This window comes from Thamnophis elegans, chromosome 8 (assembly GCF_009769535.1).
Source record: "Thamnophis elegans isolate rThaEle1 chromosome 8, rThaEle1.pri, whole genome shotgun sequence".
In the NCBI taxonomy this organism is placed as follows: domain Eukaryota; kingdom Metazoa; phylum Chordata; class Lepidosauria; order Squamata; family Colubridae; genus Thamnophis; species Thamnophis elegans.
Window position 1 is genome coordinate 80013091 of NC_045548.1, and position 15436 is coordinate 80028526.

General features: G+C 46.3%; 2 protein-coding genes across 2 annotated transcripts in view; both read left to right on the plus strand.

Moving 5' to 3' along the window:
* LOC116512083 overlaps positions 1-15436 on the plus strand; it is a 76464-nt gene that overhangs the window by 54325 nt on the left and 6703 nt on the right. Inside the window, 6 exon segments of the mRNA XM_032222358.1 lie at positions 80-205; positions 564-652; positions 894-1034; positions 1037-1184; positions 2553-2693; positions 12452-12589. Coding sequence (XP_032078249.1) covers positions 80-205; positions 564-652; positions 894-1034; positions 1037-1184; positions 2553-2693; positions 12452-12589 — 783 coding nt within the window.
* Positions 8517-12670, plus strand: LOC116512790 (fucolectin-like). Its single transcript, XM_032223454.1, is given in 7 exon segments — positions 8517-8568; positions 8571-8606; positions 9854-9907; positions 9910-9993; positions 9996-10146; positions 12452-12567; positions 12570-12670. Coding segments are annotated over 7 exon segments (519 nt in total). The 3' UTR covers positions 12596-12670.

Here is a 15436-nt window from a genome sequence, read left to right on the forward strand (position 1 = left end):
TTTAGTGTTTGCTGAGAGCTTCCTGATTGGCTTGGACTTTGTGAGTCAGGTCAGTCCCACCTGGGGGGGGAAGGGGATAAAACCGAGGCTGGTCAGAGGGAGGTCCGCACTCACCTGAAGCACCTGCTGGTGGAAAGAAGCTCTCCTTGTTCACCCTCCAGGAAGGACTTCCAGCCCTCTGGACATCGCCAAGAGACCGAAGGAGGTGAGTGGCGGGGAAAGAAGGAAGAACCAACCACTGAGCGAGTTCTTGAAGGAGGGGTGGGTGAAATTATGGGATGGCCCGAGAAAGTGAGCAGATGAGAGAGAGACTTCAATAAATCCACCTTGGTTTTTTCAATGGGACTGACATAAGTGTGTGGGGAAGGCCAGGTGAGGGAAGAGGCAGATGAGCAATTTCTGGGACGCTCTTGATGATCCTCTGGGATAATGGCAGAACCTTGAAAGTGCCTCCAACCTTCCTCTGGGTCTCCATGGCCAGTCCTGATGCTCAGGTGTGTGGAGTAGAGGCATCCAGCTGCTCATGCCACGCCTTCCCTGATCTCTCCCCTCCTTGCTTGCAGGATGAAGCTCATCGTCTGGGGGGCTCTGCTGGCCACGACCCTCCTGGCAGGCCCTGCAGCAGCTCAGAGTTGCAGGCCTCCACCTGGAGGTAAGAACCACGTAAAGAGCTTTGTGTGTTTGTGTGTGTGGATATTGGGGTGGTCCTGCCATCTCAACATTCTTTCAACCCATTTCCCAGTCTTCAAAACTTACTCCTTGTGTCCCCAAAACATTGCGCTTGTGGCTTTGCACCTCTCCTCCTCCTCCTCCTCCTCCTCCTCTTCCTCCTCCTCCTCCTCCTCCTCCCAACCATTCTCTGCTTGAAAGGTCTCCTCCATTCTTTCCTGCAGATTCAAAGCCAAAGAATTTGGCCTTAGGGAAGCCGACCTCCCAGTCCTCCATCTTCCCCAATGGACCACCAGAGAAAGCTGTGGATGGGAATTGCAACGGGATGTGGAATGGTGCCTCCTGTACCCACACTTACCAAGAGAGAAACCCTGGTGGTTGAGGGACCTCGGGAAGTCTCATAAAAACTTGATGGTGGTGTTGAAAAACCGGCAGGACTGCTGTGGCGAAAGGCTGTTTAAAGCGGAGGTCCGCTTAGGAGACTCTCTGCAGGACTATGGAACAGCCAACCCCCTGTAAGTCGCTTTGAGTCATCTCCAACTGGGGTCCTCCGTGTAATTAGGGCATTGACGGAAGAGACAGAATCCACAGACAGAGCAGGTGACTTTGGGGTGCTGTTGAGATGCCGACTTTGTCCTGGGGACCAAGGTGTCCTGAGTCCATTGGTGTGGAGATTGTGAGATCACCTCCCTCCTTGCTCCCCCAAGAGACGGGGAAAGAACTGATACCAACTGGCTAAGTTGTGGTCTCAATTGTTGGGGGGACTGTGCAAACTCCACCTGATTGTTCATTTTTGCTATCTAATATGTTGCAAATCTAGAACATGGGTTCCCTCTGAACTGGGTAAATCACCCCCCAGATGAGGCCACCTGGCCTGTGGTATTAGAAAAAGGGGGTTTCTCTGCTTGGATTTTTGTTCTGGTCTCAGCACCTCAAAAAAGACCTTCTCGGAGTGGAAAAAAGACTTCCAGGGTGTTTTGGGCCAGACTTAGAAGGAAGCAATAAATCAGGAGAAAAGAACAGCAAATACAGGTGGACTCAATCATTTGGTTGCACTTAGAGGAATTGTTGTATAAGGGAGCAAAAGAGAGAAGTTCAGTTGTGGGGGAATAAATGGCTCAGGTTTCCCTTCTCTCTCTCGTTAGATCTGGGATTTTATTTATGTGTTTATTTGAACTGATTAGCTGCCCAGGTGCAGTGGATGGATTTGGCCAAGGCAGCCATCCAGGTCAGGGAGGAAAACTGGGTTGGACAAATCCATGTGGCCCTTGATGACCACTGTAGCATTCTTCACAGCAGGACCAAAAATGACCGTAGCTGTAGGAGATGACCAGGCTGAGCCCGAGGGAGGGAGGGGGAGGGGGTGTCAAACACGTCTTGCATCCTTTCATGCCCACAAGAGATCCTAGACCAGCCCACCTTGAATTCTGCTGGCTTTTATCTACAGCCAGTTCGCTTTCAATGCACCTGTATATCTTTGAACTCCACGGATCTCCTGATTTCTCATGCTTGCCGCAGCATTCTTCAAGGTTGGTTCGAAAAAACTCAAGATGATGACCCTGAGAAAGCAATGTTTTATTAAAAACCATTCCCTGCAGAAGCCCTTTGTACTTTGATCAACGAGGTTAATGTCTCTAATTAATTGGAATATCAGAGGCAGAAGGGAGGCCCAACGTCAGAGGCAGCGGAGGTCGTGAAGTCTGGACAGCTGCTGAAATGGGGCTGCCCTGGAAGAGTCGAGGGGGGGGGCTGTGTCGTGAAGTCTGGACAGCTGCTGAAATGGGGCTGCCCTGGAAGAGTCGAGGGGGGGGGCTGTGTCCTCAGGGTGAGCTTGGGGTGACCAGCAGGGCTGCTCTCCTAACGTGACCTCTCTTGCCCCACAGCTGTGGGATTATCCTGAACACCAGCCGAGGCTCCATCACCACCATCAACTGCAACGGGAAGCAAGGCCGCTACATCAGTGTCCACTTACCTGGGGAGAACTACTTGACCATCTGTGAACTGGAGGCCTACGGCCCCAAGTAGACAAGCCACGCCTTGAATGGGGGGGGGTGTTGATCAATGCTCCCACAAAATGCCAATTTATCTCCAAATAAATGATTTCCTAGGAGTCATTTGTAGCTTTCCTCTGTTTGTTCTTTGGTTAAAAGGGAGACCTTTGTATCTACGGAGGGAATTATTCCCTGACCCTCATCACTCCCCCTCCTTTCAGGTCATCTGATCTATGGATCCCCAGGAATCCCTGTGTGACCACTTTGTCCTTATTGGGACTCCTCAGAGAGGGATGGCTGTCAAGGTTTCAAACCTGTCCTGGGAACTGAACTCCCAGACTTTTGCATTTAAGATGACGACTGTGTCTATGTATGTATGTATGGAAGGAAGGATGGAAGATTGGACGGATGGAAGGATTTACATATATATATAAATATATATAAGGGAGGAAGAGAGGGAGGGAGGGAGGGATGGATGGATTTCCGTATACAAACGGACAAATACTGGTGCGTAAGACACCAGACATCACATTGGTTGAGAAAACAAGGTCACAATCACAGACATCGCAATACCAAATGATAGCAGGGTCGCTGAGAAGGAACTTGAAAAAATTGCAAAATACCAGGACTTAAAAATCGAAATTCAACGACTATGGCACAAACCAGCAGTGGTAATTCCAGTGGTAATTGGCACACTGGGTGCTATTCCAAAAGCACTGGGATTACATTTAAAACAGTTTAAAAATTGACAAAATCACCATCAGTCAAATGCAAAAAGCCGCACTGCTTGGATCTGCACGCATATTACGAAAATTCGTTACGACGTCCTAGGCCCCTGGGTGGGGCTCCGACTAGTAACCAATGCCAAATCCGGTGAAACAACTGGCCGCTGTGATACAATTGTATAATAATAATAGAATAATAGAGTTGAAGGGAGCTTGGAGGTCATCTAGTGCAAACCCCCAAGCAGGAGACTCTACACCATTCTGACAGATGGCAGCCCAGACTCTTTTAACATGTTTCCAGTGATGAAGTTCCCACAATGTCTGAAGGCAACTTCTGTTCCATGGGTTAATTGTTCTCACTGCCAGAATAATTCCTCCTTATTTCCAGGTTGAATCTCTCCTTGGTCAGTTTCCATCCGTTGTTTTGCCTGGTCTTCAGGGGCCTTGGAGAATAGCTTGACCCCCTTCCTCTCTGGGGCAGCCCCTCCCTCAAATATTGGAAGATGCTCTCCTGTCTCCCCTGGTCCTTCTCTTCCCTAGACTAGCCAGGCCCGGTTCCTGAAGGCAAACTGTTCCCCTGGTTGATTGTTCTTACTCTAAGGAAACTTGTCCTGAATTCCAGGTTGGTTTCTCTCCTTGATTAGTTTCCATCTGTTGCTTGTCCTGCCTTCTGGTGCTGTGGAGAATAATTTGACCCCCTCTTCTTTGGGGCAGCCCCTCAATAGTGGAGTACTGCTATATAGAAGAGATTGGAATGGGAATAGAAACATAGAATGTAGAATAGAATAGAATAGAATAGAACAGAATAGAGTAATATTTATTTGGCCAAGTGTGATTAGACACAACACAAGGGATTTGTCTTGAGTAGAGAAACACTCACTGCACTTGCAAGACAACAGAGAAAATAATAATAATTATACCAAAAGCGTGCAACCAGTAGAAAGGGAAATAAGAGGTAATACAAGATCTATTGGCATCCGTGGGTGGTGGACATTGGGGGGGGGGGAATAGGTGACGGCATCATCAGTAGAGAACAGGGAGGGGGTGTGGTGTATGGGAATTAGGGTGGGGTCAAGAGTATATATTACTATGGTGTGGTTAACCGGGTTACAGCTGACTGTTTATTTGCCTTTGTGCTGATCGTTATCTGGTTATCGCAAGCTTTGCAACAATACAGATAAAGCATTTACAACACCTTGGTTCTCTCTTTGTGCCCTTGACAAATGCCAGGACGTGATAATAATACTGCAGTACTTAACACTTACCAAGCCAGACCCATCACAGCAGGGGTGAAATCCAGCAGGTTCTGACAGGTTCTGGAGAACCAGTAACAGAAATTTTGAGTAGTTCGGAGAACCTGCAAATGCCACCTCTGGCTGGCCCCAGAATGGGGAGGGAATGGGGACTTTGCAGTATCCTTCTCCTGCCATGCCCACCAAGCCACACCATGCCCACCAAGCCACGCCCACAGAACCGGTAGTAAAAGAAATTGAATTTCACCATTCTGTATGCCAGTGTTTCTCAACCTTGGCCACTTGAAGATGTCCGGACTTCAACTCCCAGAATTCCCCAGCCAGCATTTGCTGGCTGGGGAATTCTGGGAGTTGAAGTCCGGACATCTTCAAGTGGCCAAGGTTGAGAAACACTGCTGTATGCAACCATCCAAGTTTCCAACTGGGAGACCAAAACCATTGCCAGATTTTCTCCATTTGGTCACAGACAGAAGCAGGCAGCCTGAGAGGCTGCCAGGCTCTTTCCAGAACAAGCCCCTTTGGATTCTCACCTCCCAGCTTCTCCATGGCCATTTTTTAAAAAAGCTCTTTCCTGCATACTTACCCCCCTCGCCCCCCTCCCCCCCATGCCATTCTGTAGAGCTGCCAAAGCCGAGCTTTGTGTACTACGCACTTCCTCCTTCCCACACATCCGTGAGCCCGTCCTGAAAAGGATGCTAAATAAACAACTCTGGACGCAACCTGCGTGTACCTAACTAAGATTTCCTTGAAGCGTATTCTGCCCAAGTAATCAGCTTTTCCTGCCTGGCCTCCCGCATTTAAGATTGGCCTTAAATCTGGTCAGTGGAAAGGAATCTGCAGGTGCAATGAAACTCGAGTTGCAGGAGCTTCCCTGCTGGTCCCACCTCCATGAAAGGCCAGGCCTGGGTGCAGATCTGGTCTTGGTCAAATTCCATTTTTGTCTTCCTCCACTGATGCTCTGGGCATCACTTCTGCCCATCACCAAAAGGTTCTCCTGGGACTGAGACGCTGACCGGGAAGAATCATTTCAGGATAACAGAGTTGGAAGGGACCCTCGGGTCTTCTAATCCAACCCCCTGTTCAAGCAGGAAATTCTAAACCATTCTGGATAAATGGCTGTCCAATCTCTACTAAAGACCTCCACTCAGAACGTCTGGAGACAAGACGTTGCACTGATTAATTGTTCCAACTGTTAGTAAGTTCTTCCTTACTTCCAGATTGCTTCTGTCCTTGATTAGTTTCCGTCTGTTGCTTCTTGTCCTACCCTCAGGGGCTTTGGAGAATAATTTGACCCCCTCTTCTTTGGGGCAGCCCCTCAAATACTGGAGTACTGCTATATAGAAGAGATTGGAATGGGAATAGAAACATAGAATGTAGAATAGAATAGAATAGAATAGAATAGAATAGAGTAATATTTATTTGGACAAGTGTGATTAGACGCACAACACAAGGGATTTGTCTCGAGTAGAGAAACACTCACTGCACTTGCAAGACAACAGAGAAAATAATAATAATTATACCAAAAGCGTGCAACCAGTAGAAAGGTTGACCTTCTCTTCTTTGGGGCAGCCCTTCAAATATTGGAAGATGCTATCGTATCACCCCTGGGCCTTCTTTTCATTAAACCAGATATAGCCAATGTCTGCAAACAGCCTTTGTATGTTTTAGCCACCAGCCCCCTAATCATCTTTGAAGCTCTTCTCTGCACTCTTTCTGGCGTCTCAGCATCTGGTGGTAACTAAAACTGAAGGTAGTGTGGCCTTACCAAGGCCTTGTAAAGTGGTATTAACCCTTCCTGTGATCTTGATTCGATCCCTCTGTTGATGCAGCCTAGAACTGTGTTGGCTTTTTTGGCAGCTGCTCCTGTTGTGTCATAGGACGGACATCCCCAACCTTTCTGGCTCTGCCAACCAGTGAAGGTGGGAAAAGAGGATGGATCCGCACGAGCAGTGGGCAAACCTGTGTGTGTGTGCACGCAGCTTCATTTGTGTGAGCGGCTGCACACCCAACGATCCTGCTAATGGAATTTGCATGCACATGCTCACCTGCCACTTCCAGGGCCTGGTTCATCCCTGGAGGCTTTCCAGAAGAGACTGGACATCTGCCACTTGTCAGAAATGGTGTAGAGTCTCCTAATTGGGCGGGGGTTGGACTAGATGACCTACAGATCCCTTCCAACTCTGTTAATCTGAACAGTTCAAAGCCTGGTAGTGGGCCATGGCCCAAGGATTAGGGATCCCTGCAATAGGACTCCAAGATCCCTCTCACAGTTACTACTATTGAGGAAGGTAGCACATATTCTGTACCTGTGTATTTCGTTTTTCTTGCCTAAGTGTAGAACCTGACTCTTCTCACCACTGAATTTCACTTTGTTAGATAGCGCCCAACGTTCAAGTCCATCAAGATCCTCCTGCATCTTGAGCCCGTCTCTTCCGGAGTGTTGGCTATTCCTGCCAGCTTGGTGTCGTCTGCAAATTGGATTATTATTGACTTTGGAAGTGAGCGCATGTTTGTGCCTTGCAATACAACATTCATGTTGCTCTTTGGTCACAGACAATGATGAGGTTCTGATGTGGAAACCAGTTGGCATCTGGCCAGGAAGAATATTATGTCCCTGTCCAGAAGAATCCCTGAACACGTGGAAAGAGGAGGGGGGGGATCCTGTAGAATGAGGGTTGTGTAATGTGTCCTCTCCCCCCACTGCCAACACCAGGAAGTAGGGGGGAAACCAATTGTGGGGAATTTGAAACCCAGTCTTGATTGGTCTCCAGGAGAGGCTCTGCACCTTCCCATTGGCTGGCTGGGTTCTCTGAAGGAGGATCCACCCCATTAGGAAAGAAGTTAAAACTGCCCAAAACAGAAGAACTACGCATATTTGGGAGAAATTGCAGATTGAAGAGCCGCAGCTGTGAAATTCACCCACATTTGATTGGCCAGGGGAGAGACTCCAGGTGAGTGAATCAAAGTCTGAGAAGACCAGAACCACCTGTCTTCTTCTTGATCAGGGGGTTCCCACCTTGAGGGACATATTTACAAAATGCTTTTCATCCTCTTGGGAGTTGACACAGAGTGTTGAGTGTGTTTATGCTTAGACCCAAATATGCTTAGATGGCAATTTGACACAGGATTATGGTCATGCCTTCGTAGACAGGAGGCCATGAATTCTTATCCTGCCACAGGCAGGAAAGTCAAACAGGTCAGGGGTCTCCATCCTCTAGGTTTGCTGTAACCCAGGAGTGTCCAATTGCAACTCAAGACATGCCGGCTGGGGAATTCTGGAGTTGAAGTCCATAAGTCTTAAGTTGGCGAGCCCTGAAGTAGATGACCTTGGGCCAGTCTCTCTCCCCTAAAAGAACATCAGGGCAAAACACTTCCAAAATGTTGCCGTAATATTTCCATGTAGTCCTAATTAAACTGGATTAGATGTCCTCTCTAGGAATTTCTAGAACAGTGCTGTGGCTGGGGGATTCTGGGAGTTGAAGTCCACAGGACTTCAAGTTGGCCAAGGTTGAGAACGCTGTTCTAGAATATTTTCCCAATAAGTATCCTAGATTGTCAGAATCATGGCCATCTAGCCAGCCTCCCAAGAAGCTTTGCAGGGGAAATCCGTTTTCGATGCTAACAAGTCAATATTTGCCTGAGATTATTTTGCTCCAATCCCCTGTCGGGACAAGACCTGCCTCCTGCAATTCGTTTCCCACTCTTTTTCTGTCTGCTGGTCTGGCCTGTTTCCACTGGGAAGGTCTTGGCCCAATGGCCTTCCCAGCTTCTCCCAGGGGGGACCTGCAGAGGTCAATCGCTAAGCCGAATCCCTGCTATGAGGCTCCCGCAGGTTGTGCTCCTTCTCCCTACCGTCTGCTTTGTCTCCTCGCAGGACGATGCTCGTCGCCTGGATGTGGCTGCCTTTTCTGGGGCTCCTGGCTGGCCACGGGAGGCCCAGAGCTGCAAACCGGAGCTGAGCGGCCTTGGTGAGCGCTGGGGACACAAACAGGAGAACTGAAATCCTCCCTCTGAAGGACTTTGGCTAGCCCAGATGCTGAAGGGGGAAGGGGAGCTCCCCCTGGCCTTCCTTGGTGGATCTTTTTTTAAGTACTTTTATCAAACCTTACACATTAAAGAGATTAAACAGTTAATGCAAGCTTTAAAAAATAAAGGAACAAAACAATGAGAAAGTGCAGACAATAAAAATAGAAAACACACTGAATGTTGGTAATTTGACATTTTTGGATGCTGCTGCTGTTGTTATATTATTATTATTATTATTATTATTATTATTATCATCATCATCATCACAACAGCACAATTGTATCACAGTGGCCAGTTGTTTTGCCAGATTTGGCATTGATTACTAGTCAGGCCCCACCCAGGGGCCTAGGACGTTGTAACGTAGTTTCGTAATATGCGTGCAGATCCAAGCAGTGCAGCTTTTTGCATTTGACTTATTATTATTATTATTATATTTTACTACTACTACTACTACTACTACTACTATTACTATTACTATTATCATCCATCATCCTTGGGATGGTGACATTGTTTGGGGGGTAGAGTTTCTTTCTCTTCTTTTGAGAACGGTGCATCCGAATTTCATGTTCATGTGTGCCATTATGTCTACAGTTCAACTCCACATAAAAGCACAGATGGCCCCTTCCAACTCTCTTATTCTGAATTGTGACTGAGGGATGAAAAACAAACTATGCAACCTGTAGCGTTGAGAATACCAGAACAGGCTGTAATGGACACTTTGCTCATTCCTGGCTGTGACAAATGAAGCAAAACATTAGATGTAACCTAACCATAGGTTTGTAATGCTTTACATGTTATAGTTCACATTTTGTATTTTTATCTCTTGTGGTTTTTCATATATTTTTTTAAAATTGAATAAACACAAACACCTTAAAATCAAACAACTGGATTTCTTCTCGAGGCCGAACGCTGACACATAGTTGACATCCATGAATAGCTCTCCAGACGGCCTCTGTCCACTCATTCTAGTCAGCCGCTTCCTGGCCAGGCCCACAGGGAAGTCCAGAGGCCTTTCCCTCCCCTGTGCTCTTCCAAACTGGTCTCCAACAGGCAGAAAGACTTCAAGAGTTGAAAGTTGTCCCACGGACTTTGCGTTCCCTCCCGGACGTTTGTGTGCAAGTCCAGAGCCGAAAGGTCACCCGGGAACGAAGCCCCTGACACGCCTTTCTTCTCCCAAACTTCTTTCCAGCTACAAACGTGGCCAGAGGACGTCCAGCTTTCCAATCGTCCACCTACGTGAGCCAGTCAATTCAGTAGCCAGAAAAGCCGTGGACGGGAACTGCAGCGGACGCTGGATTGGGCAGAACACTTGTACCCACACGAAGCGAGAAAGGGGCCCTGGTGGTACATGGACCTGGTAGCCGGTTATGCCGTCTCTTCCATGGTGGTGAAAAACCGAGAGGACTGCTGTGGAGAAAGGCTCCAGGGGGCAGAGATCCGCGTGGCTGACTGCGTGCCCACCCACGGGCTATCCAATCGTCTGTAAGTCCCTCTTGGCCCACTCGGTTAATCAGGAGACCAAGTGGGTAGGAATATGGCATCAATTCAGTGGCACCCGAGGCACTGCAGGTGGGGGCAGCGCTTGGGTTTAGGGTGGACGAGGCTAAATTGCTTTAGGGTTTGGGCCTATTCTTTTCTTAGGAATGGATTTCTTAATTTTGTTTAGTGTATGGCATCTACAGAGTCGTGTAATCATAATGTACAAATATAAGTTTATATATATATCAGCAAATATAGATAGCTAGAAGATAGCTAGATGGAATGGAATGGAATGGAATAACAGTTGGAAGGGACCTTGAAGTCTTCTAGTCCAACCCCCTGCTTAGGCAGGAAGCCCAACACCACTATCTAGATGGGTGGATGGATGGATGGATGGATGGATGGATGGATGGATGGATGGACGGATAGAGAGAGAGATGATAGATGATAGATGGATGGATAGATAGATAGATGATAGATAGAATATGGATGATGGATGGATGGATGGATGGATGGATGGATGGATGGATAGATAGATAGATAGATAGATAGATAGATAGATAGATAGATAGATGATAGGTAGGTAGGTAGGTAGGTAGGTAGGTAGGTAGATAGATAGATAGATAGATAGATAGATAGATAGATAGATAGATAGATAGATGTAGGTAGGTAGGTAGAGAGAGAGAGATGATAGATATAGATGATAGATGGATGGATGGATGGATGGATGGATGGATGGATGGATGGATGGAGATATAGATAGATAGATGATAGATAGATAGATAGATATGGATAGGTAGGTAGGTAGGTAAATAGAGAGATGATAGATATAGATAGATGGATGGATGGATGGATGGATGGATGATGGATGGATGATAGATAGGATAGATAGATAGATAGATAGATAGATAGATAGATAGATAGATAGATAGATGTAGGTAGGTAGGTAGGTAGGTAGGTAGGTTAGATAGATATAGATTGATGATAGATAGATATTGATTGATGATAGATAGACAGACAGACAGATATAGATGAATAGAGAGAGAGATGTTAGATAGAGATAGATGATAGATGATGGATGGATGGGTGGATGGATGGATGGATGGATGGGTAGATAGACAGACAGATATAGATGGATATAATATAGAGAGAGATGATAGAGATAGATGATGGATGGATGATAGATAGATGGATGGATGGATGGATGGATGGATGGATGGATGGATAGATAGATGATAGGTAGGTAGGTAGGTAGGTAGGTCGGTAGGTAGGTAGGTAGGTAGGTAGATAGATAGATAGATAGATAGGTAGGTAGGTAGGTAGGTAGGTGAGAGAGTAGAGAGAGAGATGATAGATATAGATGATAGATGGATGGATGGATGGATGGTTGGATGGATGGATGGATGGATGGATGGATGATAGATAGATAGATAGATAGATAGATAGATAGATAGATAGATAGATAGAGTAGGTAGGTAGGTAGTAGATAGATAGATTAGATAGATATAGATTGATGATAGATATATGATTGATGATAGATAGACAGACAGATATAGAATAGAGAGAGAGATGTTAGATAGAGATAGATGATGATGATGGATGGATGGGTGGATGGATGGGTAGATAGACAGACAGATATAGATGGATATATATAGAGAGAGATGATAGAGATAGATGATGGATGGATGATAGATAGATGGATGATAGATAGATGATGGATGGATGGATGGATGGATGGATGGATAGATAATAATAGATAGAGAGTGAGGTGATAGATAGATGATAGATGATGGATAGATGGATAGATTGATAGATAGATTGATAGATATAGATTGATGATAGATAGAGACAGATATATTGATTGATGATAGATAGGTAGATAGGTAGGTAGATAACAGGTGGAGGGGGGGAATGAGGGCAATACAATATAGGAGATAAAACATTAAATTAAGATAAAACCATAATAAAATCATCATCATATGGCACAAAGGAATCACAGTGGGATAGATCACTGTTTCTCATCCTTGGCAATTTGAAGAGGAGTAGATTTCAACTCCCAGAATTCCACAGCCAGCCGCCTCTTCAAGTTGCCAAGGTTGAGAAAGACTGGGGAGGCATTCTAGTCCGATATCCAAGGAAGCTAGCCTTCTAACTGGTTCATGCCAGGCGCCTGGAAATCTCCCGCGGAGACGTCTCCAACTGTCCGTGTTTCCGTCTGTAGGAAGGCATTAACTGCTCTCTTTTTTAATTCGCTCTTTCTGAACCACGAAACCACAGAAGGGTGTCCTCCTTTCTTCCCTTCCAACAGCTGTGGGACCATCACCGATACCCTGGGCTCCATCAGCACCATCTCCTGTGACGGTCAAGTGGAACGCTACGTCAGCGTCACCATTCCTGGCCGCACGGTCTCCCTGGCCCTGTGCGAGTGGAGGTCTACGGGACCCAGGTGTGAATCCAGGACCCCTGAGCCTCAGGACACGACTCCATCAATCTTGACTCTCTTGAATAAACTTACTTTGAGCAATTCTTTCATTTCTGGGTTTGGTTTGAAACATGCCCTCCCAAAGAAGAAGAATAGAGTTGGAAGGAACCTTGGAAGTCTTCTAGTCCATTGCCTGCTCAAGCAGGAGACCCTGTGCCATTTCAGACAAGCAGCTGTCCAGTGTCTTCTGAAAAACCTCCAGTGATGGAGCATCTCCAAGGCCAGCCGTTCCACTAAATTATCCTCACTGGTAGGAAATTCCTCTTTAATTCCAGATTGCTTCCCTCCTTGATTAGTTTCCGTCCATTCTTTCTTGCCCCGCCTCCCTTGCCCTGGAGAATAGTTTGACCCACTTGTCTTTGTGGCAGCCTCTCAATATTGGACGATCGCTATCACGCCACCCCTAGTCCTTCTTTTCATTAGACTAGACATGCCCAGTTCCCCCAACCGTTCTTCATATATCATTTCAAGCCACCTGAGATGCCTCTTGATTCCAACAATCCATCAGGAGCTCCATGAAACACCCTGCTAGATTGCTAAGAAGACCCTAAAGCCTCTCCCAGGAACCCCCTGCTGACTGCCAGGGATGAGCAAATGTAATAGCCCAGATGACACACCATGGCAGTCTGCTTCATATTTGCCTACCTGGTCAATATTAATCAAGGGGTTTACCATATTCTACTTTTTATATATTTATTGTATTGGAATAGTACACTCCTTCCACTGATTGCTGTGAAGGAATAGAATCAAGATCATGTGAAGTGTTAATACCAGTTTTACAATGTTTTGGTAAAGCCACACCTGGAATCCTGCCACGATGTAAAAAAGATGTGGAGACTCTGGAAAGAGTGCGAGAAGAGCAAGAAAGAGGATTAGGGGATTGGAGGCTAAAACATATGAAGAACGGTTGCAGGAACTGGGAATGTCTAGTTTAATGGAAAGAAGGACCAGGGGAGACATGATAGCAGTTTTCCAATATCTCAGGGGTGCCCCAAAGAGGGAGTCAAGCTGTTCTCCAAGCACCTGAGGGCAGAACAAGAAGCAATGGGTGGAAACTAATCAAGGAGAGAAGCAACTTAGAACTGAGGAGGAATTTCCTGACAGGGAGGACAATTAACCAGTGGAACAGAAGTTGCCTCCAGGAGTTGTGGATGCTCCAACACTGGAGATTGGATTTAACCATTTTAGATGCTTGTAGAGCCACTTGTCTGAATGACATAAGGTTTCCTGCCTAAGCAGGGGGTTAGACCTGAAGATCCTCCAACTTTTTTTCTGTTCTGTTCTGATATTGATACACATATCTGGCAAAGCACCAGGAATCCAGCACAACACAACAATATTTATTCAATTATTTAAAGTTTGAGGACTCTGCATGCTTGTGTCTGAAAAGCAGCAGGTTGCACTTAAATAACAAATAAAGCCCCAAAGAGAGAAATATGAAGCAACAAAGCATCACCCATGCCAGGGTTCCAAGTAAGACCCCTAACAAAAGAAGACTCAGAGGCTCGAGTTTCCTCCAAGTTCCATTTTATTAGAGTTGTCATATTGGCACATCTGGGAAAACCCAAATCTGAAAGTTTCCAGGTTTTCCCCACCCAAAAGAAAGTTCAAGCCCCTGCCCAGCACCCACATGTCCATCACATGACCCAATCCGGTCCCATCCAAACCAGGAGATGCCTCCCAGTCATCTCATTGCAACTGCAGGGCCAGATGACCTTGACTTTCTGAGAAAGAATGTTGTTATGGCTACATATAACCCACACTCTGGATAATCCCTGCTCTCATTTTCCCACAGTAGAAACTATGGCAGGCCTGAAGGCCCAGTGCAAAAAATGGCTTCCAGGCCTGGCAATCCAGGTCTCCCATTGGCCAATCCAGAGCCATCGGCAATGACAAGATTCCTCTCCACCTTTGTATACCGTACAATGTCCACAGTGATGGATTTCAAATTGTTCACTATAGAAATTCTGGATAGCAATTGACAGCTCTCGCTTTCTCCCTTTCTCCTGCTGAATTTTCTGAGAGACCCTTGAAAATCCATCAAGAATTTCACCTCCACAGCCAGAATTCCCCATGGCTGGCTGGTGAATTCTGGGAATTGAAGTCCACAAGTCTTAAAATTGCCACGTTTGGAGACCCCTGACTTAATAATCACTTAGCTACCACAACGGGAGAGCTGGAATTATGGTCATTGAGTGAAATGGTCGGTGGAGACCTTGCTTAATGACCACAAGGACTTGTTTCTTGGCTCAGTTGTGGACATACGTCAAGGAGTCCCTGTATTGTTACTTGAAGGCCAACCAAGAAGTTCACTGCATCTAATGGAGAGAAATTTCACAAGCCTCCTCTGCACAGAACGTTCTTCAATTCATCGGTTCTTAATCTCATGCTACTTAATTCCAGCAGACATTCTGGCTTCCTCTGCTTTGTAAGGCCAAATAGTCATTTGACAGGGAAACTTCATCTGAACTCCTCAAAGCAGAAGATTCCAGGCGAAGCGGCCCTCAAAGATTCATGACCTCTTAAGAAAGAGAAAGAGGAATAACAGAGTTGGAAGGGAGCTTGGAGGTCTTCTAGTCCCACCCACTGCTCAAGCAGGAGTCCCCATGCCATTCCATCCAAGAGGCTGTCCAGTCTCTTCTTAAAACCCCCCCAGTGAATAGCACTTCCAATTGCTTTCTGGAGGCAAGCTATTCCACTATTAATGGTTTCACAGAAAGGAAATTTCTCCTCAATTCTAGTTGCTTCTCTCCTTGAGAGAATAATCCACATCTTCCATGTGAATGGAAGATCGGGCTCTTGGCCTTTACC